Source organism: Callithrix jacchus, chromosome 3 (assembly GCF_049354715.1).
Source record: "Callithrix jacchus isolate 240 chromosome 3, calJac240_pri, whole genome shotgun sequence".
In the NCBI taxonomy this organism is placed as follows: domain Eukaryota; kingdom Metazoa; phylum Chordata; class Mammalia; order Primates; family Cebidae; genus Callithrix; species Callithrix jacchus.
In genome coordinates, this window is record NC_133504.1 from 123,953,956 (window position 1) to 123,980,547 (window position 26,592).

At 37.4% G+C, this 26,592-nt stretch overlaps 1 protein-coding gene across 12 annotated transcripts in view; it reads right to left on the reverse strand.

The window, feature by feature from the left end:
* Positions 1–13,573, reverse strand: part of MTHFD2L (methylenetetrahydrofolate dehydrogenase (NADP+ dependent) 2 like) — a 162,619-nt gene extending 149,046 nt beyond the window's left edge. For 11 of the 12 annotated variants that reach the window (XR_004740880.3, XR_008480183.2, XM_035293561.3 and 8 more), the window contains exon 1: positions 13,410–13,573. Coding sequence is in view for 10 of the 12 variants with exons in the window: in XM_035293561.3 (XP_035149452.3) it covers positions 13,410–13,552 (143 nt within the window). In the remaining 2 variants the exon portion in view is untranslated. Of the gene's footprint in view, positions 1–11,058; positions 11,620–13,409 lie in introns of those variants that run through there. The other variant, XM_035293562.3, reaches the window with a different exon arrangement.
* Between the last annotated feature and the right edge of the window lie 13,019 nt (positions 13,574–26,592).

The following is a 26,592-nucleotide window of genomic DNA, read 5'->3' on the forward strand; positions in this document are numbered from 1 at the left end:
GCCAGGCAGAGGTTTTGGCTGGTGCAGCCAGCAGCCAGCAGCCGGTGTGGTGGCGGCCCGCACTGTAGTGCAGCGGCACTACACAGCGTTCCGTACAAAGCGCACTGGTCCGGGTGCCCTGTTGAACCGGCAACCTGAGACTTGAGAGGGCTGAACTTGAGACTGAACAGGACTTGGACAGTGAGCCAGCCCAGGAGATTCCAGGGACACAGCATCTGGGGTAGCGCAGTGGGACAAACAAAACGGAGATTCCAAACGCTCCCGGTGGAGAGGTTCCCTGAGGGCGCCGCTCCGTGTGGGAGAGGCATCCGCCATTACCAAGGCAATCCGCCCCTACTGAGGTACACGCCCATTGCTGACACAGCCTGCTGTTGCCAAGGCAACCCGGTACAACAGAGAGACTCCACCGCAGGGCGTAGCCCGTGGCAGCAGGGTGGAGACTGCAGCAGAAAGGCAGAGCCTGCAGCAACAGGGTGAACCTCACACCAGCAGGGCGGAGCCTCGGCAGGCAAATAGTGACTAGACTGCCTCCTATCTGGGCAGGACAGCACAACGGACACTCAAAATAAAGCCCCAACCCCCCCAGACAGAGCATCTGAGAAAAAAAGGTTTTTTTTAATGAGTTCTGTTGCAGCAGAATTAAACATAACAGCCTAACAGCCCTGAATGAACAACAGAGCTCACAGCTCAGCAGTTGAGCTCCTATAAAGTACAGACTGTCTCCTCAAGCAGCTCCCTGACCCCTCTATATCCAAAAGACTGACATTTGGCAGGCATCATTCTGGGACAAAGATAGCAGAAAAAGAAACTGGTAGCATCCCTCACTGTTCCGCAGCTTCTATAGGTGCACCCCAGACAAGCAGGGCCTGGAGTGGACCTCAGCAGTCGTACAGCAAAGGGGCTAGACTGGTAGAAGGAAAACCAAGTAACAGAAATACTTCATCATCAACAATCTGCATGTCCATTCAGAGACCCAATCGAAAAGTCAGCAACTACACAGACGACAGGGGGATAAGTCCACAAAGATGAAAAGAAACCAGCGCAAAAAGGAGGAAAACACCCGAAATCAGAACACCTCGCCTCCTAGAAAGGACCAAAACTCCTCACCAGCAAGGGAACAAAGCTGGACGGAGAATAACTGTGACGAAATGACGGAATTAGACTTCAGAAGGTGGATAATGAGAAACTTTTGTGAGCTAAAAGAACATATTTTAAATCAATGCAAAGAAACTAAAAACCTTGCAAAAAGATTCGAGAAAATGGTAACAAGAATGGATAACATAGAGAGGACTATGAATGAATTAAAGGAGCTGAAAAACACAATATGAGAACTTCGCGAAGCATGCACAAGTTTCAATAGCCGAATTGACCAAGCAAAAGAAAGAATATCTGAAGTCGAAGATCAACTCAATGAAATAAAACGAGAAACCAAGATCAGAGAAAAAAGCACAAAAAGGAATGAACAAAGTCTCCAAGAAATGTGGGACTATGTGAAGAGACCTAACCTACGTTTGATAGGTGTACCAGAATATGATGAAGAGAATGAATCCAAGCTGGAAAATACTCTTCAGGATATTATCCAGGAAAATTTCCCCCACCTAGCAAGACAGGCCAACACTCAAATGCAGGAAATACAGAGACCACCACAAAGATATTCCACAAGAAGAGCAACCCCAAGGCACATAATCGTCAGATTCCACAAAGTTGAAATAAAGGAGAAAATACTAAGGGCAGCCAGAGAGAAAGGTCGGGTCACCCACAAAGGGAAGCCCATCAGACTCACAGCAGATCTCTCGGCAGAAACTCTACAAGCCAGAAGAGAGTGGGGGCCAATATTCAACATCCTTAAAGAAAAGAACTTTCAACCCAGAATTTCATATCCAGCCAAACAGAGCTTCATAAGTGAAGGAAACATAAAATCCTTTGCGAACAAGCAAGTACTCAGAGATTTTGTAACCACCAGGCCTGCTTTACAAGAGCTCCTGAAAGAGGCACTATGCATAGAAAGGAACAACCAGTACCAGCCATTCCAAAATCACACTAAATGCTAAAGAGCATCAACATAATGAAGAATCTACAACAACTAACAGGCAAACAGCCAGCTAGCATCAAAATGGCAGTATCAAATTCACACATAACAATATTAACCCTAAATGTAAATGGACTAAATGCACCAATCAAAAGACACAGACTGCCAAATTGGATAAAAAGCCAAAACCCATCAGTGTGCTGTATCCAGGAAACCCATCTCACATGCAAGGATACACAAAGTCTCAAAGTAAAGGGATGGAGGAAGATTTACCAAGCAAATGGAGAGCAAAAATAAGCAGGAGTTGCAATTCTCATCTCTGATAAAATAGACTTTAAAGCAACAAAGATCAAAAGAGACAAAGAAGGCCATTACATAATGGTAAAAGGATCGATACAACAAGAAGAGCTAATGATCCTAAACATATATGGACCCAATACAGGAGCACCCAGATACATAAGGCAAGTTCTTAATGACCTACAAAGAGACTTAGACTCTCACACAATAATAGTGGGAGACTTTAACACTCCACTGCCAATATTAGACAGATCAACCAGACAGAAAATCAACAAGGATATCCAGGGCTTGAACTCAGACCTGAAGCAAGCAAACCTGATAGACATTTACAGAACTCTCCACCCCAAATCCACAGAATATACATTCTTCTCAGCACCACATCACACCTACTCTAAAATTGACCACATAATTGAAAGTAAAGCACTGCTCAGCAAATGCAAAACAACTGAAATCATAACAAACAGTCTCTCAGACCATAGTGCAATCAAGTTAGAACTCAGAATTCAGAAACCAACCCAGAACCACACAGCTTCATGGAAACTGAACAACTGGTTCCTGAATGTTGACTGGATAAACAATGAAATAAAGGCAGAAATAAAGAAGTTCTTCGAAACCAATGAGAACAAAGACACAACATGCCAGAATCTCTGGGACACATTTAAAGCAGTCTCTAGAGGAAAGTATATAGCAATAAGTGCCCATATGAGGAGAATGGAGAGATCCAAAATTGACACCCTATCATCAAAATGGAAAGAGCTAGAGGAGCAAGATCAAAAAACCTCAAAACCCAGCAGAAGACAAGAAATAACTAAGATCAGAGCTGAGCTGAAGGAGACTGAGACACAAAAAACCCTTCAAAAAATCAATAGATCCAAGAGCTGGTTTTTTGAAAAGATCAACAAAATAGACAGACCACTAGCCAGATTGATTAAAAAGAAAAGAGAGAACAACCAAATAGATGCAATAAAAAATGATAAAGGGAAAATCACCACAGATTCCACAGAAATTCAAACCATCATCAGAGAATATTACAAACAACTCTATGCACATAAACTAGTAAACCTGGAAGAAATGGATAAATTCCTGGACTCCTGTGTCCTCCCAAGTCTAAACCAGGAGGAAGCTGAAACTATGAATAGACCAATAACAAGGTCAGAAGTTGAGGCAGCAATTAAGAGCCTACCACACAAAAAAAGCCCAGGTCCAGATGGGTTCACAGCCAAATTCTACCAGACACACAAAGAGGAGCTGGTACCATTCCTTCTGAAACTATTCCAAATAATCCAAAAAGAGGGAATCCTTCCCAAATCATTTTATGAGACCAATATCATCCTGATACCAAAACCCGGCAGAGACTCAACAAGAAAAGAAAACTTCAGGCCAATATCCATGATGAACATAGATGCAAAAATCTTCAATAAAATATTGGCAAGCAGATTGCAACAGCAAATCAAAAAACTTATTCATCATGATCAAGTAGGATTCATCCCGGGGATGCAAGGCTGGTTCAACATACGCAAGTCTATAAACATAATTCACCACATAAACAGAACCAAAAACAAAAACCACATGATTATCTCAATTGATGCAGAGAAGGCATTTGACAAAATTCAACAGCCCTTTATGCTAAAAACCCTGAATAAACTTGGTATTGATGGAATGTATCTCAAAGTAATAAAAGCTATTTATGACAAACCAACAGCCAATATCATACCAAATGGGCAAAAACTGAAAGCATTCCCTTTGAAATCCGGCACTAGAAAAGGATGCCCTCTTTCACCACTCCTATTCAATATAGTACTGGAAGTTCTAGCCACAGCAATCAGGCAAGAAAAAGAAATAAAGGGTATTCAAATAGGAAAGGTGGAAGCCAAATTGTCTCTATTTGCAGATGACATGATAGTATCCCTAGAAGACCCCATCGCCTCAGCCCAAAAACTCCTGAAACTGATAAGCTACTTCAGCAAAGTCTCAGGATATAAAATCAATGTGCAAAAATCACAAGCATTCGTCTACACCAATAACAGACTTAAAGAAAGCCAAATCAAGAACAAACTGCCATTCACAATTGCTACAAAAAGAATAAAATACCTTGAAATACAACTTACAAGGAATGTAAGGATCCTCTTCAAGGAAAACTACAAACCATTGCTCAACGAAATAAGAGAGGACACAAACAGATGGAGAAACATTCCATGTTCATGGTTAGGAAGAATTAATATCGTGAAAATGGCTATACTGCCCAAAGTAATTTACAGAATCAACGCTATCCCCATCAAGCTACCATTGACTTTCTTCACAGAACTGGAAAAAACCACCATGAACTTCATATGGAACCAAAAAAGAGCCCGCATAGCCAAGTCGATTCTAAGCAAAAAGAACACAGCGGGGGGCATCACACTACCAGATTTCAAACTATACTACGAGGCTACAGTAATCAAAACAGCATGGTACTGGTATCAAAACAGAGATATAGACCAATGGAACAGAACAGAGGCATCAGAGGCAACACAACATATCTACAACCATACAATCTTTGATAAACCTGACAAAAACAAGCAATGGGGAAAGGATTTCCTGTTTAATAAATGGTGTTGGGAAAACTGGCTAGCCATGTGCAGAAAGCAGAAACTGGACCCCTTCCTCACACCTTACACTAAAATTAACTCCAGATGGATTAAAGACTTAAACATAAGACCTGGCACCATAAAAACCCTAGAAGGAAATCTAGGCAAAACCATCCAGGACATCGGAGTAGGCCAGGACTTCATGAACAAAACACCAAAAGCACTGGCAACAAAAGCCAAAATAGACAAATGAGACCTAATGAAACTCCACAGCTTCTGCATAGCAAAAGAAACAGTCACTAGAGTGAATTGGCAACCAACAGAATGGGAAAAAATTTTGCAGTTTACCAATTTGACAAAGGGCTGATATCCAGAATTTACAAAGAACTCAAACAGATTTACAGGAAAAAAACGAACAAGCCCATTCAAAATTAGGCAAAGGATATGAGCAGACACTTTACGAAAGAAGACATATATGAGGCCAACAATCATATGAAAAAATGCTCATCATCACTGGTCATCAGAGAGATGCAAATCAAAACCACACTGAGATACCATCTCACGCCAGTTAGAATGGCGATCATTAAAAATCTGGAGACAACAGATGCTGGAGAGGATGTGGAGAAAAAGGAACACTTTTACACTGTTGGTGGGAGTGTAAATTAGTTCAACCATTGTGGAAGAGAGTGTGGCGATTCCTCAAGGCCTTAGAAATAGAAATTCCATTTGACCCAGCAATCCCATTACTGGGTATATATCCAAAGGACTATAAATCGTTCTACTATAAGGACACATGCACACGAATGTTCATTGCAGCACTGTTTACAATAGCAAAGACCTGGAATCAACCCAAAGGCCCATTGATGATAGACTGGATTGGAAAAATGTGGCACATAGACACCATGGAATATTATGCAGCAATCAGAAATGATGAGTTTGTGTCGTTTGTAGGGACATGGATGAATCTGGTAAACATCATTCTCAGCAAACTGACACAAGAACAAAAAATGAAACACGGCATATTCTCACTCATATGCGAGTGACGAAAAATGAGAACAGATGGACACAGGGAGGGGAGTACTTAACACTGGGGTCTATTGGGGGGAAAAGGGGTGGGCCAGTGGGAGGGGGACGTGGGGAGGGATAGCCTGGGGAGAAATGCCAAGTGTGGGTGAAGGGGAGAAAGGAAGCAAAACACACTGCCATGTGTGTACCTATGCAACTGTCTTGCATGTTCTGCACATGTACCCCAAAACCTAAAATGCAATAAAAAATTATAAAAAAAAAATACCAGGAGTTCTAGACCAGCCTGCCTGGGCACCAGGCAAGATCCTATCTCTCCAAAAATAAATTTAAAAATTAGCTGGGCATGTTGGCATATGCCTGTAATCCTAGGTATTTGGAGGGAGCAGGAGGATCACTTAGGCCAGGAGTTTGAGGCTGCAGTGAGCTATGATCGTGCCACTGCACTTCAGCCTGGGTGAGGCCCTGCCTCCAATAATAAATAAATAAATAGATAAATAAATAACTATGCTTACTTTTCATCGAGCTACTGAAAGCAAAGCTGCCTATCCAAGAATCACAGGGCTTTAGTTTTGGAAAGGGCCTTAGCGTTTACAGAGTCGACCTTCTTTGCTTCATAGATTTAAAAAAGTCACAGCCACAGTACTACACAGTTTGATGATGACAGGATCAGGACAAGAATTCAGGTCCCCTGACTCAATCTAGTGCTCTTCTTTCAGATCAGCTGTTGGTTGATCCATAAAGCTGTGACATGACCCAGGGCCAAGTAGGGGAAAAAAGAATTAAACAGAAGATCTTATTAACTTTTTTCAGAAAATTATCAGTATCAAGGTGTTAAAAGATAAAGCTAAGAAGCTGATTCAAGTATGTGAATATGCACCAAGTATAATTATTCATGGTGAATATTCATGTCATATAAATTTTTATTTTGTTTTAACACATAAGGATATAAATTATCTTTAAAATATTGATTTTGAAAGTGGTTTTAATGAAAATTTTATAGGTTCACTAATATATTTGTAAGCCAATAAATATTACAAATATATCATTTTCATTACATTCATGCCCCTTTTTACTGTAAAACATGTACTAGTTTGGTCAAAAAAATTATAAAGTGAACTTGCCATTAATATTTATCAAAAATGAAATCCATTTGACCCCTTAGATATTGGTTACATGATGTGCCCTGTCATTACTTGCTCGAGTGATATTTTCTACAAAGGCAGAAACAACCTTCCCCCAAAGAAGGCAGGAAAAGGAGCACTCCCTTCCAGTAGCCTATTTCTGGGCTAGCCACTCAATGTGGCTTCATCAGGAAGCACAAATTAAAGGGAGGTGGTGGCTAGTGAGTAGCAGGGCAGCACGATGAAGTATAAATTACTCACCTGAAATCAGAAGTCCTGAGCATCAGAGCTCTGGGTCAACATTAGTAGCAATTATAAAGTTAGGCAAGTCACTTAACTGCTTTCAAAGGCATGCAATTTCTTCATCTATATAATAGGAATACTCTTTTGTTAACCTCACATTACATAACAGAATCTGGCTAAAAGTTCATTGGCTGGTTTGTAAAAGTGGCTCTCTCTCCTAGTTTCTAAATAACAGATGATGACATATTCAGATAACCAGGAGCATTATAAGAGCAGAAAATCTTTAGTACTTAGTGCTCTTTCCATGGGTTTGTTTGCCTGTACTTCCAGAAAATAAACTAACCACCTTAATCTATGCTTACTAGAACCAAATGATGTGTTTAATAAAGTAGAGCAAAGCAACAAGGGGGGGGATTATTACCATGTATCAAAGTACTCCTCCACAAAATAGTAATGTAACAACAAATAAAACCTAGTCAAGATCAACAGTTTATTTAATTTGCATACTTCAGTAATCTACATCTTAGTTTCAATCTCATCTTCATTCACAGCTTCAACTAGAGCTGAATGAACCACTTTGGGCTCTATAAAGATGAAAAATCCCAATATGATGATTAACAATTCCAAGCTTTCCCCAGGCCCTAACATACAGTTTAATTGCTTTGTATCTTAGGGCATACCTTGGATATCTTGACTTTGTACAATAGAAATGAAACCCAAAGAAACCAGGACAAAATTCCATAGAGAATAAAACCTATCACCAGTATAGGGAGTCTTTTGACGTACGCTGCTAAAATAAATGAATACATATTCATGTTAAGTTTATGGCCTCTTTAAAACAATTTGTTTCACATCCCAAGTACCCTATTCACATCTTGAAGTAATTTTACTAGAAATTACATTTGCAAATCAATAAAAAGTAAAATAACTCATTTTCATTATGTATGACTCTTCTTGATATTCAGTTTTTTAACTAGTTAACTCTTTCTGACTCTGTACTATTAAACAATTTTCAAACTAACTTTGTTGGAAAGAACCTTAGATGATAAGCTTTGTGTCGCAAAAGCTCTTGGCCTGTCTATTGAAACCTGTGGACTCCTCAGAACAATTCTTTTAAACATTCAATATAAATTACAGATTACAAGGAAAACCAGTTTTACTGAAATACTATCAAATGCTTTTTTTTAAAAAAAAAAAAGTATTGAATAACAGATCTAGTTGTAGGTCTAACTACCATATCAAAATAGTGATGTGCAGATAATGTTTTGTGGTATCTGCCTCAATTTTGTGATACTGAAATATTTGTGATTTATATTAGCAAGTCACATGTACTGCTGATACTATGTGTTTGTTGCCAACATTGACAATTGAAAAAAATGCTAAATTTATTAAATGTTACTAACCTCCCATCCAGGTTTATGGATCCCCTGAATTCTATCCATAAGGTCCTAGTTAAGAACATCTCTAACTGAGGGAATCTAACAGAATAATTTTTAAAATTTACATGCAAAATTAGCTTTCTAGATTCACAAAAGTTCTATAAGATTTAATATTAATAAATGTTTTCAAAAAGAAGAAAAAGCAAAAGTGAGATAAGTAAATAATTATAAGCTGTTTGTAGAGAACACTGGAGAGACCATGTGGGTTCATGCCTTGTCTTCACCATTTATTTACTGTGCCAACTTGGACAAGTTTAGTTTCTCTAAGCCTCAATTTCTCAATCTGTTCACTGGGAATAGTAATAGTGTTTACTTCATTTAGTTGTTGTAAGGATCAAAGGATATAATGTAAGTGAAAAATATCAGCAAAGTGCTTAACACTAAGAGCTCCTTAGGTATTAATAAAAATGTATTTTTCAACAATACAACTGAATTCCTTAAAAGCATGATGGTATTCATTGCAGTTAATCACAAATAGGGAAAAACAAAGCTAAGGAGACAACATGTATTGTAAACTATACACATACCCTCACTTTAGAATTATGAATCTTTAGACAATCTTTAGACCTAGGGACACTCTAATGAGCCTAATTACAGAAACCTATGTATGGTTCAGATGACGAAGTGAGCAAACCTGGTTGGTATGATGTTGACAAGAACATGACCTCAATCTGAGAGTAAATTATTACATGTTTTCCAGGAACTAGACATTAAAAAGCAGCAAGATGGTTAGGTAAGTTAGGGCCAATTGATTTAATGTAATATGATGCAGTCACTGAAATGCTAATAAAAACAATAACAACACAGAAACTACTTATGATGAAATGTTAAGTGCAGCAGCTGGCTAAGCCTTCTTGGATAATATCCCGCCCTGAATTCTTCAACACTACTGTTAATTTAGGTTCAGACTGTGTTCTATTCTGACCATAAAGTTTTCTACCTTGCACACAAAATCTTTTCTCAGTTCCCAACTGAATTTCTTAAAAGCAAATCTCATTTACTACTAATCATTTCTTCAATTTAGCATACTTATTTACAGTTCAAATTTCACCTAAGCTCCTCTCTTAAACCTCCTTCCACAACGTATTTATCTCTAAGCCAAACTGTAATTTCATTGAGCTCCATGGGATTCACTGAAAGAGTATGTGCCCATGAAAAGATCATCTGGTGTTGCTCCTTTCTGCTGTTTTCATCCTCCCATCAGAATATTAACATGAAAGAATAAGGCATTTGAAAAACAAAGATTTGGGTAATTAAAGAAATTGCCAAATTATTAGTAAGACCATGATTAACTAACAAGATCTAAAATTAATATTAGTCTATCTTTTTCATCTACTGATCGATTTTAGTTAAAAATCTTGATTGATTTTAGAGATATTAGAACATACTATCTCTGAAGAGCTGGAACACAGAAAATAAAACTTAAGATATGACAGACCAAATGTTGAAATATTTAGTTACTGAATTTAAAATGACATGAGGACTTCTTAGAAATCAAAATTATAGCCAGATAGCAATTATTTTCTCATTTTCAGTAGAATAGGTATAGCAGGAAGATAAGAACACCACCACATTATCACATTTGCCGACTAAATAGAATATGATTTTGAGAAACTGTCTTTCCTAGTCTTTAGAAGTGATAGAAATACAGAGTAAGTACTAGAGGGAAGAGTCTGAGGAAAAATGAACATTGTTACTGATAAAAATGTATCTCTTTTTAATTATTAAACTCAACTACCTATGGTAAAAGACATGAATACTTAACACAAATAAGTGTCTTTTACTAGTTCCAAAAACATGATCCAGCTGCAAAAATTATAAAGTTGCTGCTAGGGAGACACAAAGAAAGGTGAAACTTCCAATAAGGACCTGTAGATGGTACACATTATTTTTAAAGCTAAAAGAATAATAGTATGAGGAGAAAAAAGAGAGTCTACCAAATTAACAATTTGAGGATTCACTAAGCAACAGGATAAACATGGAATGCTTGGGACAGCCATTTAGTTAATTAAAATAAGTAGTTCAGGTAGAATAAGCCAAAGCAGGTTCGCGAAAGTCCCTCTGTTGCAGAATACCTGCAAATCTGAGTTGAGCATGGCATTAATATATGAGGTCTATAACCTCTCAACCCAAATGGGATGGGCTGCTACCAGGATCCTCAGACTGAAAAGCACCGGGCACAAACTCATGTGATGTCTTTTAACCAAGGATATTTTGATTTGTAAAATCCTCACACACCCCAACAAAATGGGAAAACTTTAATTACAAAGACTTTAAAAAATTTTTTTAATTTTTTGCCTGCATAGGTAATTCATTTCAAGAAACAGCTGCGAGAATTAGAAGGGCTTATTTATTACTTTAATTTCTCTCAATTAAGAAGACTTTATTTCTCATGCATAAACAGGAAAACAAATTCATTGCAAATTTTAAAGGAAAAATCATTGAGAGAAAAAATGTTAAATACTTCAAGATATTGTAACCTGCAAATTCCATCAAACGTTATTTATTGAAATTCTACTTTAAAAATCCTCCACTAAAAAGTATTTATGATGTTCCATTATTATAGATATGTGGCCAAAATATGAAAAAATAATCAGAGATACTTTTTCAATTAAGGCTCTACATAGTTCATAAATGGTAATAAATCTGTTAATTTAAACAGTATCACTGGGATAAGAGTTTATCAAACTCAAAGGCAATTTTCAATGAGAAAGAATAACACTAACGTGTAAATTTCATGGAAAAGAAATGATGTCAGACTTAAACCACATTAACTATGAAGAACTAGACAGCTAGTGTGTCACTATATATATAAAAAAGATGACTGTGGATGGGGTCAAGTGGGGAGGCAGACAGTGGCAACCTCTGGAAGAAGGAATCTCTTCTCTCTGCTGGTCCTAGAAGAGAAAAGAGACACCAATAAGCATCAACACACTGTCCGAATTCCTCCCCACCCGAGACCCACCAGTCCACAGGTGTTTCTCAACCTTGGGGCCAACTTCACCTGCAGAAATGGTATTCAGTGTAAAGAGGGCATCAAAACCCCTGCCTTATCTTAACTTGCCTAGTGCCATCTGTAAAAATTTAAAACTATCAAATAGATTATTTATTTTTATAATTATAATCTGCATCAACTGGGACTGAAACCAGCTGGGCTGAAATTAATAACTCTTATTGTGCAACCTTTGCACTCAACTGTTTTAAATTATGAAGAGGTTATTAAGTATAACTTAAAAGTTATGAATTCTCCATGAGTTGGGGTATGTGTGTGTGTGTGCACGTGCACCTGTGTGTGTTTGTGTACAAAGCAAGTGGCTACAACCAAATTTTGGGGTTGTAACTGTTATTTGTAATGACTTCCACTCAATGTATGGAGGTCATGGAGGAAATGGAGAGATAGAGTTGTTTACAGCAAGCTGACAAAGGGAAATTAATCAAGTTGTACTATTTGAAACAGGTTATCCTCAACCTGAAAAGCAGCCCTAACACAACTGACATTCAGAGAATAATGATACAAACCAGTGTTTAGAGTGACAGCAAATAATTCCCTCAATTCTTTCATACAAATAGAATTCTACAGAATCTGCTTTTCCTAGGTAGTAGAGCTAGCTGGTAGTTCTAAAGCAAGTGGCACATTCTTACGCACAGCACTACCGCTTACAAAACAACTCTGATTCACTGTTATTTTCTCACATATCCTCGTGGAAGACCTAGTCAGTAGAAACTATATCCAAGCAAATCCTATAAAGTAATTTTTAAAATCAGTTACTCAAGACTAAGATCTAAATGTACACAATAGGGAGTTAATTGATTTAAATTAAATAAACAGTATCTACGTTTCCACGTTACCAATCATTGTTTTTTTCTAGGGATTGTCCTGGGCACCGGGGGATACAAAAACTCGAGTGAGACACAATCTTTGGACGTAAAACGGCAATGAAAGCGCATTTCTGGAAGACCTGAAAGTTTAAAAACAGAGGCTCTTCTGGACTCATAGCCTCTGGGTCAAGAAGATATATGTTCATCTTGTTAAAATGGATTTTGCAAGTAAGACAGGTAAAGTAGAAGACAGAAGGGTGCGTACCCTTTTGTATTTTCATGGTTCTTGCCAGAAACCAAGTCCAAAGAGATGTAATGAATGCAAGTCTCATCACTTTACAGAGGTTTAGCGAGAGCAATACATGAAAAGACTGAGAAATTGGGATTGAGCTCTGGTTTTGTGAAACCATAAATTAAGAGTTGGAAAAGACCTTGACAAAACCATTAACAAAGGAATTCAGAAACCCAAACATTGGTAAGCCATCTGGACAACGCCTACTCCTTTATTTATTGAACACTACAATAAGCAAAATAAAAACAAATGTTTGACCAAGCAGACCACGTGTTTCTATGGTATCTTTTCTTAGTGCCTCAAATGTCTTCCTAAATCACTCAATTGCACCTGCTGCAAAGATCGAACGTTCTCTTGCCAGAGCCCAGAGCAGAGCACGTTTTCGCTCCCCGAGCGGAGGCAACTGCGACTCACCCGGGAGGCCGGCAAGGCCACCTCACAGCCAAGGCTGTCCTCGACACAGCCCGCCGCGCGGCCGCCCACGAGCCTTCGGCCCCACGCGCGCGAGCGCCGCCCGCGCCCCCGCTGCCCTCCCACCGCCAGTGGCTCAGCACCCTGAGCCCGCAGCCCTCGTACCTCACACCGCTGCTCCGAAAGCCCCGGAACGCGCTCCTGGGCCCTCCCGGTGCTCTCACGGGGGGTGCTGTGCTCCTGCCCAGCGCCGGCACTCGGCCCAGGCGGCCGCGGAGCAGCAAGAAGCCACGGGCCGGCACAGTCATGGCCGCGGATCCCCGGCTTCCGGACCGGGGCTCCACCTCCCGCTGCTCCAGTCCTCGCGGCTGGATGCCCGGCTCCGCCCTCACCCGGCCTGGCGGGGCAACGAATAGCCTCTGCCAGCCAGGTTCCTGGAGCCACGCGCAGCGGGGTCAGGAGCGGATCCCAGGGCGGGGTGGGACTGAGAGGGGGCCGGGTCCTCAGGGGGCAGGGCCAGGACCCAAGCCCCGGTGCCAGCTGAGGTTGTGAAGGCTCTCCGTGTGGCCGGCGACTCGGCCCGCATCCAGCCGACAGGCAGCTGGCATTCCCACAGCGAAGGCACAGAGAAGGCCTCCAAACTAATCACTTTAGGCTGCAAGCCCCACTTTCCACCAAGCGGAGATTCTGCCTAACAGTCTCCGAGAATTGGATTTAAAGCAGGAAAGAAGTAATGGGTTCACTGTTTCCCCACTCCCTTTGTGAGATTCCTTGGAAGCTGGAGAAAAAACAAAGGTGTGTGGAGAAGGAGCAGAACCTGGCTGAACATAGGTCTGGACCTTAGGATTTCTATATTACTTTATCATCTCCGCTTTTGGAAGGAAATACTGACCAGTATCTGTCTTTTCCTGAGTTTATGATCAAGTCGATGCAGGTTAAGAACCCTGCATTGTGTAGTGAGTTGGTGGTGAAGAAGCAAAATATCTGCTCCATCTGACAAAGTAAAACATTAGATTGTCCATTCATTGTGCAAATTAAAACAGATACACAAAAGACACAGTCACAGATTAAACCAGTTGCAAAGTTAACAGGAAACAACTATTCTCCCAAGGTCAGGCTGCAGCTGGGTTGTTGAGTCCGAACAACCTCTCACAGCTGCACTTTTACTGAGAAAAACTTTTTTTTTTTTTTTTTAAATCATAGACTATCAGAAAACTTGCTCTTTAAAATCATATCAGTAAGAATGGGACACCTTACTCTGGCCTGGCTAATCTAAATCCATTTGACACAAATAAGCAGCCTAAAAGAAAATATAGGAAAAAAAATAAAAACTTGGGTTTGACAATGAGACTTTAGATACAACACCTAAATCACAATTCATAAAAGAAAACACAATGTAAACTTCTGCTATGCAAAAGACACTATTAAGATAATAAAGAAACAAGTCATGGGCTGGGAGAAAATATTTGCAAAACATTTTTCTGAAAAAGAACTTACACCCAAAATATACAAAGAACTCTTGAAACTCAACAATGAAAAAAAAAAAGAAGAAGAAAGAAAAAGCAACTCAGTTAAAAGTGAGCAAAAGATCTGAAGAAACCCACCAAAGAAGATATACAGAGGTCAAAAATATGGGAAAAAGTTCAATGTCATTTGTCATTAAGGAAACACAAATTAAAACAACAATGAGATACCACTACACTCCCGTTAGAACAGGAGAAGTCCAAGAAACTGATAATACCAAATGCTAGCAAGAATGTTTGGCAGTAGGAACTTTCATTCATTGTTGGTGAATAAAAAAATGGTTCAGTCAGTTTGGAAGACAGTTTGGCAGATTCTTACAAAGCTAAATATCATTTAACCACGTGATCCAGCAACCATGTTCCTATATATTTACCCAACCAATTTTAAAACATGTCTGCAATAAACCGTCATATGAATGTTTATAGCATCTTTATTCATATTCTCCAGAAACCAAGGTGTTGTTAAATAAGTGATAGATAAACAAATTGTGGAATAGTCATACAATGGGATATTATTCATCAATGAAAAGGAGCAAGCTACCAAGCCATAAAAATACATGGATGAATCTTAAATAATACTGATAAAATGAAGGAAGCTAGTCTGAAAAGGCTACATACTGTATGGTTTTTATTATATGGCATTCTATAAGAGGCAAAATTATAGAGACAGTTAAAAGATCAGAAGGTTGACAAAGGATCAGAAGACAGGGCAGAGGTTTGACTAGTGGAGCACACAGGATTTTTATGGCAGTGAAACTATTTTGTATGATACTATCATGGTAGACAGAGGACACTATGCATTTGTTAAAACTTACAGAACTTCACAACACAAAGAGGGAAACTTAATGTAGGTCATATTAAAAAATATTATTCATATGGGAAAATTATGTTTTCTACAATGTTACCAGAATCAAGGCTCTGTTTATTCCACACAAGACTTGCATAGAAAAATAAGATACTATATTTTGTTTGTATGTTCTAAATACAAACATTTAACACATTTTATCTAGATGTGTAAAAATGTTTTTTAATCACATGGAATGGTTTTTTCAATATTAAAAAGTGGAGGGAGATTCATTTAAACAAATATTTATAAAAGAAATATGTACATCATCCTGGAAATTATTTGTGGTTAGGAAATATTCTTTACTCCTGTTGCATTTCTCAGGCAATAAAGTGGTGCATCCATGCTATGTCCTATTTTGTCAGCAAAGATACTATTTACCCTTTACATTTTTGTATCATAATAGATTTTAAAAATCTAATGTTCATTGCAGACATTCATTTGTTAACAGATTTGTTTCTTTTTAATGTTTTACCTAAAATTTGACATGCTTTCAGGACAGGTTTGCCTCTTTATTTAACGTTGTAGAAATGTAATTAATAGAGCCTCTTACTTTAACATTGTAGAAATGAAATAAACAATGCTCATTACTCAGTTTAGCATAGACATTCTTTTATATTATCTTCCAAATTTGATCAGTTAGCAAAACTTAATACACCAATAAAATATTTCTACATATGATGAGAATGTTTACAATTTAAATTTTAGAACTTGTTTTGGATGTGCTTATATGTACAAAAATCATTTAACTGTATGCTCATGCTAAGAACCAACATAACTAAATTACTGAAATAAATGTGCTGTGAGGAATGGAAAAAATATATATTATTTAGCAGATTGGTGGTTTTCAGGAAGGAATGAAGGTTGTGACAAGAGAATCTACTGTATTACGCATATATGAAACAATCTCACTGGAAAGGGTGGGGAAAAGGTTCTGACCTAATTAACTTTTGAATTGCAAGGTAAAAGTCTAACAACAGAAGAAACTGCATACAGGAACTATGCTGTAGTTAATAAAGTCACTGATTTACATTAACAAATCTGATATGGCTATACATGTATACTGGAATTAAACAGTTATTTAAATGGAAGTGGATGATAGGAGCCAGGTTCCTCATTTTTGGAGTGGCAATTTACAGATAAGCAATGGGAGGAGGCTAGAATAATACATATGATAATGGATGAGTGTTGGGAACATTAGTTTTGGCTTAATATAGATACAGATGGTTACATATAGAAATGTTCATGGATGTGTGAATATTCAGGAGTTAGTATACATACATATATTTATTTGCTTTGCCAGCTGAGAAGGCATAAAAGAAACAACACCCAAAACCAATAAGCACATCTTCAGCCCAGATCTTGATTTCTAATGTCATTCTACAAAACAGGAACCAGGACTCCTTGGAAAAATGGTGGATTCTAGGCTAAGGAAATATATTAGATGATTCTAGAGCATCATGTAATTCTTGAAAGTAAGGAACTCAAATAAATCCCACATTGATGGGGATGTATCAGGGACAGGAGCCAACTGAAAGGGTTCCTAATGCCCAAATCTGGAACGATTAGCAAAAGAGTGTTAGATTATAACCCAAAGTATAAACTGAGTTTCCATGGGCCCATAATCACATAAATAAATATGTGATTGAATAAGTAAATAAATGGGGGAGAGAAGAAACATGATCCAGAATTCCTAAAATTTATGTAGATACTTAACTCTGAAGAAGCAGGAGTAGAATTCTTTACTTCTTAAATGGGAGCTGATCCTAGTGACTTGTTTTCAGAGAGTTCAGCTTAGGAAACAGGACAAGAGAGTAACTTATCTATGAAGAAACTTGACAAACACTACCTCAGACAGGTGATCAGGATTAACACCGATACATCATGCTGATAGCATGGATACTTGATGCAATGTGATGATAATTGTACTTTACCTCTGTAATCTTCCTGCAAAACCCATAACTCCAGTCTGATTGTGAGAAAAACAAATCTCAATAGAGGGACATCCCACGATATACCTGAAGAGTATGTCTCAAAACTATAAAGATAATCAAAAACAAGGAAAGTCTAAGAAACTGTCATAACCAAGAAGAACCTAGGGAAACCTGACAACTAAATATAATGTGGTATCTTGGATTGGATACAGCAACAGAAAAATGGCATTACATAGAAATGAAGAATATCTGAATAAAGGATAAACTTTTGTTATTAGTAATTTATCGATAGTAATTCATTATACCATATAATGTAAGATGTTCACAATAAGAAAAACTAGATGTGTAGCATATGGGAAACTCAGTACTATTTTCTCAATTTTTCTGTAAATTTAAAACCGTTCTAAAAAATAAAGTCTATTTTTAAAAATGTCTGTTTAGCCAAGGGAGATATATATTAGAATCAGTATCAGGAGAGATTATTCAAAGATGACGTTATCCAAGTTTTATTTATTGATCTATTTGTTGTTATTAATATATTTATTAATATTTCCTCCTGGACCAAAAAAGGTAAGGCTGATACATTTTTTCCTTTTTTAATTCTCAATGTGCTTCTAAAACCTGCTCAACAAATATTGAATTCATTTGAATTGAATCAGAGATGGTTAAAAATTACAGAGAAAGAAAGCCAATTGCTAATATGGAATAAAAAGTTTCTCCCATGATTATTTCAAGGGTTTTGATGAAAATTTTGAAAGTTGCTTTAAAAAGTACAATGCATTTTTATGCCACAGAGATATACACTTTCCGGTAATTATAGTGCCCATGGCATTGCTTGGAGCATCTGATTTAAGAGGCTCCATTTATATTATCACTTATCTTTTCACTATGTAACATTCATTGTTGTAACAAAATGTTTCAAAATGATTATCAGAATGTCAACAGCACTGGCATCAAAAGCTAACTGGAGTAGGTTGGTACTAGTCTACCTACCACAACACACAGCACACTTGCAAATTATGAAGCATAACAAGAAGAAGAATATTCCTGAGCCTACTACCCAATGTAAGAATTAGAACCATTCCGATCGATATCAATGAATAAATCTATGTGCTTCTTCTATATCCCAGTTTTTTTAATCAGAGGTAATCATTGTCTTGAATTTTGTAGTTTAATCCTTTTGATTTAAAAATAATGTAACAACAAATATATCTTTTAACAATATAATGCTCAGTCTTGCTTGGTTTTTGTTTTGTTACTTGAGCTTCGAAAAAATGATATTAAGTTGGATGCAGTCTTCAAGCACTTGCTTTTTCCCTTTTACTCTGTGTTTCCAAAACATATTTATTTTGTTGCTTGTAGCTATAATTCATTCATTTTTTCTGCTAAATATTATGAAATTGGGGACATTTATTTTTTCACCAGCCTATCAATAAATGTCTGAGTTTGTATGAGACAGAATCTAGAAAGAAACAGAAACTTCAAATAAAGGAAATTTAATATAGGGATTTAATTAAGTAGGTAATGGAAGAACTTAGAAGCCAAAAAGGATATGAAACAACCCAACAGCAGGAAACCACTAAAATGGCTACGTCCGGAGAGACAGCTAGATGGAGCAAGTAGCACTATCAAAATTGAGAAGATGAAACTATCTAATGAGAGCTAGAATCATGGCAAAGGCTGCCTTGCACGACCTGGAACTATCTAAACAATGATTGACCAGAGGAAGCTACATCCACAAGGGAGAAAGTAGAAAGATAAGAAGAAAAATAGACTGGGTTTCCCTTTCTCCCATCCTTCAGTACTTTACTATTGTTTCCCATTGGTCAAACCTACTTGAAAAGCAAAAAGCAAAGGGGCCTAGGAAATAGAGTCTTCTGGGATACAAGTTCAGCGTGGAAACCGGACTAGTGAGCTCAAATCTGTGTTTCCATGCTGCACCAGCCTAGGCAAAAAGAGTAATACTGTTCTCAAAAAGTACATTTCTCTGGCTTCACTGTCACCAGCCATATGAAAACTCCATTCCACACTCAAATTCTAGCCAAGTGGTTTTGAAGGCTGTGAGGAATCAGTGCACATATGCTTTCCAAATCCTCTTGGTCACCATTAAGTGTCTATCATTTTTCCTGCATTCTTTTCTGACTTACTGTGATACCTCCTGTTGATGCTTCTTCTTTTTTTTATTTGAAGAGGTCCTTAATGCTGGTAATATATAGGTAGTGTGGATATCTATACCAAAGACATCATCTCCTATCACCACCTTAACTCCTCACACCACACAAAAACTGTTAGAACCAGTAACCCATGCCTTCCTCCTCAATGATCATCGGTGATTTCAGACCAATATCTCTTTCAGGTATTGAAACTTTTTAAATTTTCAAGACCTCTGTCATTGGTTGGAATGGAAAGATTACTTGAGTAGCAGAGGCTACCAAGAATCTACTAAGCATCTTTGCTAAGCATCAAGGCTTTAATTTTTGTCCCATACTGACTCATTATCCTTGAATAATACCTTGAACAAGCCTCTTGGCTCTCTCATTCTGCAGGACCATGTCCATGCTTCTAAAATTGGTGTGCACGTAGGGGTTGCAGAAATGTGCAAGGAGGTATTTGGAGCTACGGAATAAGCATGTCTGTCATCTTGATACATCAGTTTCCCATAGGTGTCAGTTATCTCATAGTAATTATTTTAAAATATTAAATGTCTTAGTTTGTGCTGTAAAACAAATTGTGACAGACTGGGTGGCTTAAACAACAGGCATTTATTTTGTTTAGTTCTAAGAGCTGAGAATCTGGTCAGGGTGCCAGCATAGTTAGCCTCTGCTGAGAATCCTCTTCTAGATCACAGACTTCTGACTTCTTGTTATATTCTCACATAGTGGAAAAAGGGCAAGCTAGCCCACTGGTCTGTTCTCAGAGGGAAACTAGTCCCATTTATGAGAGCTACACCCTCATAGCCTACTTACCTCCCAAAGGCCCCATTTCAAAATACTATTACATTAAGGATTAGATTTCAACGTATAAATTTGAGGGGAACACAGATATTCAGCTCATAAAGTTAAATAAAAAATCATTTTTAAAATGTGTAAAATTCGTGATATTTTAAAAGGCAAAACATAAGACTTCAAGGAAATTTTGTAGTGCAGCTATGCTCTCCAATCAAACATTCTTAGCTAATGACCTCGCTTCCTCACCCAGTTCTGCCTTTTGAAATATTGTGGTGAGTTTTTCCTACGAGAATATTTGGTCTTTTATGCAGAGACTCCATGAATTTTAGACATAACTGAATTCTAAAGTGAGCCTAGCCATAGACTCCCCCATTTACATATTTTATTTCACATCTAAGTTGATTTTTTTTTATAATGAAAGCCAACACACATCATTTCGCTACATATTTGTTTAACTATATAACTGCTTTTGTAATTAAGCTGTAATGGATGGGATAATCCCATAAAACACCTTTATTTTTTTTTTTCACTGTTCTCCATATTCTTTTTATGGGCAGCCTTATTCCCTTCTGCTCCATGAAATCTTGAAAGTGTCCTAAAACTTCTTGGTCCCTTTTAGTTACAAGAACAATATTACTTCAAAAATTGTTATTTCTATTTTGTTGATGAAGAAACTAAAACACCTAAATTTTAGGTAATTTACTTGAGGTCAAGTGAGTGACAAGAGGGTAGAGCCAGAAATTTTGTGTCCAGAGTCAGTGCCTCTCAGCGAATGAATGAGTGAATGGACTAAAGGAAGGGAGACCTTGGAGGCTTAGCAGACTGTTTTAGCAATCAAACTGAGAAACAGTAAGGTCAGAACTAAGGCTGTGTCACTATGAATGGCAAAGAGGAGACAGGTTAAATCATTCAGGGGTAAGAGCAGTAGACTCTAGTGACAGGGTGAATGTGAGAGCTCATATTTGGCAGCAGGCCCGACTTTCTCTAGCATTCATACCTCAGCCTTAGAATGTAAATTTTGCTTGAACTACTACTTCATCTGTTATCTCATGGTGTCCTATGGATAATTATTTAGCTCTAGTCCTTTCTACATATAGTAATCAAACCACTGCTTAAGCCCATTATCTTGATGCTTGCTGCACAACTTTGGCCTTCCTATAAAATGTCCTATTTCAGTTATTACCTACAGCACCAGTAAACTACCCTAATAAGATGAGAAAATTTGTCACATAATGAAGTTCCGTTTTCATCTTTGAAGTTAGAGCAAAAATAAGCTGCACTAAATATATTCATAAACAATCAGTAGCATAAAATTTTGAGAATATGAGTATTGTCATACTTGGTAATGTAATCTAACAATATGAATGTAAAAACCCACAAATACCTTCATGACTGATATGGTTTGGCTGTGTTCCCACTCAAATCTCATCTTGTAGTTCCCATAACCCCCATGTGTTGTGGGAGGGACCAGGTGGATGTAATTGAATCATGGGGGTGGTTTCCTTCTTGTAATAGTGAGTTAGCTCTCATGAGAGACTATGGTTTCATAAGGGGCTTCCCCCTTCACAAGGCACTCATTCTTTTTCCTGCTGCCATGTGGAGAGGATGTTTTTGCTTCCCTTTCTGCCATGATTGTAAGTTTCCTGAGGCCTCCCAAGTTCTGCAGAACTGTGACTCAATTAAACCTCTTTAATTTATAAATGACCCAGTTTCTGATATGTCCTTATAGCATTGTGAGAATGAACTAATACATTGCCTTGAATTATATTGCCTTTTCTGTAGTATAGCCTAAATGAATAATGCAAAACATAAAAAGGTGTGCACAAAGTGAAAAATATATAATTGAGAAAATTAAAAATAATTTAAATACTAAAAATACAGAAGTATTTATGTGAATTAAATTCATCACATAAAATTAAAGATAATAAAATTACCAATAATAATAGCAGTTTCTGTAGGTTTGTTTTATGCCAGACACCCTTCTCTGTGCTTTACATAGATTATTTCATTTTTAAAAATCTTTTCTTGTTTTCTTTTTTTGAGACAGGATCTCACTCTGTTGCCTAGGCTGGAGTGCAATCACACAATCATAGCTCACTACAGTCTTGACTTGCCTGGGCTTTGGTGGCTTTCCCACCTCTGCCTCCTGAGTAGCTGGGACTGCAGGCACCTGCCACCATGTCAGCTATTGTGTGTGTGTGTGTGTGTGTGTGTGTGTGTGTGTGTGTGTGTGTGTAGATGTTGCCCAGGCTTGTCTCAAACTCCTGAGTTCACTCTAACCACCCACCTGGGCCTCCTAAAGCATTAGAATTACAGAAACCCTTATCCAATTTACATGTGATAAAACTGAACTTCAAAGATACTAAGGAACTTGACTCAAGTTACAGATCTAATAAGCAGTATATCCAAGATTCTGAGAAAGGCAGTTTAATTTTGTACCTAAAAAAAAAAAACAACAAACTTCTAATAATCTAGGAAATAAAAAAGACATGAAAAGAGAAATTAGAAACTATTTTTGACCCAAAGGAAAAGTAAAAGAGAACAGGTCAAAATTGGGCTAAATGCAGCCAAAGCAGTGCTTATCACCAACAATATCCCAGAATTCAAATATGAGGATGAGTTAGTTCCCAGGGCCACAAAGAAGTGGAAAAAACTTTGAGCAGACGCTTAGAGACTCAAATATCCATTTCCAAGACTGCTCTCCTCCCAGTCTGCCTGGAACCAAGTTTGTGGAAAATTTCCCCCAACTCATGGAAAGAGTGAGATGGAGGTGGACTACCAGCTTTTCCACCATCTTGGCCTCCCTAGCAGGAGATCAGTGTCTGCTTCAACCCACAGGAAGCATCACAAGTGCCTGAAGGGAGAAATATTCCTAAGGACAGCCAGACACAAATGGAGAAGGCAGCATTACCATCCCCAGCCCTGGATGCTCTGCTAGACAACTCGGCCAAACGAGATGCCAAATCATACTGGCTATTTGACAGCACCATGCTGTAAGAAGTGCTATCCACAGGTTCCCTCCTTATGAATCCCCACTAGCCAGGCCCTAGGATATCATCTTTGGGACCTCCTCAGTTCCTCCTAATCCTTTGCTAGAGCTAGGGCAAACCTGGACTTCAGGCACATTCTAGTGCCAAATAGGAGAAAGTGACCTAGTGAAAAAGCAAATAAAGTCAACAGGTAAATTACAAAGACTCTCTGCAAACATACCCAATAAGCACTAAAGCCAGACAGAGAATACTGGAATAATTGATCCTTCAGTGCAAAGACATGGATGTACATCCAAAAGAAATAATAGCAAAGGAGGAGCCATTACCAACCCAAACAGACAAAACAAGGAACCGTTGTCCAACCCTAACAAGACAGAGATACGTCAACTTTTTTTTTTGAAAGATAAGGCCGAATTCACTTATTTTTCTTGAAATAAAAAAGTGTGTGTGTGTATGTGTGTGTGTGTGTATAATTTACCATTTTAAGTGTACAGCTCATTGGTAAATAAATATATTATATTCTTTTTCCTCCCTCTCCCATTCCCCTCTTTCTGACTGCCATTCTCAGTCTCCAGTAACCATAAATCTACTCTCTATCATCATGATAGCCACTTTTTTAAGTTCCCACATAAGAATAAGAACATGACTAAGACCAAATATATTTGTTTGTGCTTGGCTTATTTCTCTTAACATAGTGACCTTAAGTTCCATCCATGTTGCTGCAAATGATAGGCTTCTATGCTTTTTTATGATTGAATAATATTCCATTGTGTATATGTGTCACATTTTCTTTATCCATTCCTCCATTTATGGGCACTTAACTTGATTCTATATTTTGCCTATTGTGAATAGTGCTGCAATAAATATGGGAATGCAGAGATCTTCCTGATACATTGAATTTTTAATTATATATACCCAGTAGTGAAATAGCTACATCTTATGAGTTCTATTTCCAGATTTTTTGAGGAAACTCTATAATATCTTCTGTACTGGATATACTGGTTCCCACCAACTATGTATGAGAATTCCCCTTTCACCACATCCTGCTGGCATCTGTTATTATCTATCTTTTTGATACAAGCCATTTTAACTGGGATGAGATGATATCTCATTGTGCTTTTAATTTGCACTTCCCTGATATATAGTGCTACTGAGCATTACTTTAATATATCTGTTTGTTATTTGCATGTCTCCTTTTGAGAAATGTCTATTCTGATCTTTTGTCCATTTTTAAATTGAGTTTAAAATGTTTTTTCTATCGAGTTGTTTTTGATATATTCTAGTTATTAATCTCTTGTCAGATAAATAGCTTGTAATTATTTTTTCTCATTCTGGGTTGTTTCTTTACTCTGTTGATTGTTTCCTTTGCTATTCAGAAGTTTTATAGTTTAATGTAATCCCAATTTTCTATTTTTGCTTTGGTTGCCCATGCTTTAGAGGTTACACAAGAAATCTTTGTTCAGATCATTGTCCTGAAGTATTTCCTCAGAGTTTTATTCTAGTAGTTCATGGTTTTAGGTCTTAGATTCAAGTCTTTAATTAATTTTGATTTAAATTTTGTGTATGCTGAGAGATAGGAGTCTAGTTTCATTCTTCTGCATATAGTTGTTAAGTTTTCCTGGTGCCACCTATTGAAAAGATTGACCTTTCCCCATTGTAAGTTCTTGGTGCCTTTGCTGAAGATGAATTGGCTGCAAATACATGGATTTATTTCCAGATACAAATTTCAGAATTTTAAAAAATACCTGTGAATAATGTTATTGAGTTTTATAGTTTTTCTTGTGTAGGTATTTTACATCTTTGGATAACTTAATTCTCAGGTATTGCATATTCTTTGTAGTTGTAAACGAGATTGCCTTCTTGATTTCATTTTTGGTTACATTAATCTTGGTAAATAGAAACATTACTAGTTTTCACGTACTAATTTTGTATCCTGTAACTTTACTAAATTCCTGTGTGAGTTATAACAAGTCTTTTTGTTGTTGTTGTTGGTAGAATCTTTAGGTTTTCCACATATATGATCATGTCATCTGTGAACAAAGATAATTTGACTTTCATCATTCCAATTTGGATTTTCTTTCATTTCTTTTTTTTTTTTTTTTGCATAATTGCTCTGGCGAAGACTTCCAATATTATACTAAATAATAGCAAAATAATAGTGAAAGTGAGCATTCTTGTCTTGTTCTAGCCTTTAGCGGAAAGGCCTTTAATTTTTCCCTGTTAAATGTGATGTTAACTATGGGTTTATCATAGATGGCTTTTATTATTTTCAGGTATGTTTCTTCTATGTTCAGTTTGTTGAAGGTTTTTATCGTAAAAGAATGTTGAATTTTATCAAATGCCTTTAGCTTTATGGCATCTATTGAAATAATTATAGGATTCTTCTTCCTGATTCTGTTAACATGGTGTATCATATCTATTGATTAGCATATGTTGAACCATCCTTTCATCTCTGGAACGAATTCTACTTGACTACAGTGAATGATCTTTTGAACACGTTGTTGCATTTGGTTTGCTAGTATTTTGCTGAGGATTTTTACATCTATGTTCATCAGTGATATTGTCCTCTAGCTTCCTTTTTTTTAAATTGTGTCCTTATCTATTGTGTCCTTGTCAATTATTTTGGTATCACAGTAACACCGGCCTTGAAGAATGAGTTTGAAAGTATTCCCTCCTCTTTAATTGTGTCAAAGTATTTGAATAGAATTGGTATTAGTTCCTTTAATATTTGGTAGAACTTAGCAGTGAAGTTATCATGTCCTGGGCTTTTCTTTGATCACAGACTTTTTATTACGATTTTGAATTCATAGCTCATTATTTATTTATTGAGGTTTTCTGTTTATTGATGGTTTGATATTGGTAGGTTGCATGTGTCAGGAATTTATCCATTCCTTCCATATTTTCCAATTTGTTGGCATATGATTGTTTCCAGTTGTTTCTAATGGTTCTTAGTATTCCCGAGGTCTCAGTTGTCATGTCTCCTTTTTAGTTTCTACTTTAATTTACTTTGGTCTTCTTTGTTCTCTTATTCTAGCTAAAGATGACTTGGAGCTCCTTTACATGCTACTTGCTTTTTTTTTTCTCTTGCTACCTTTACAATTTTATCTTT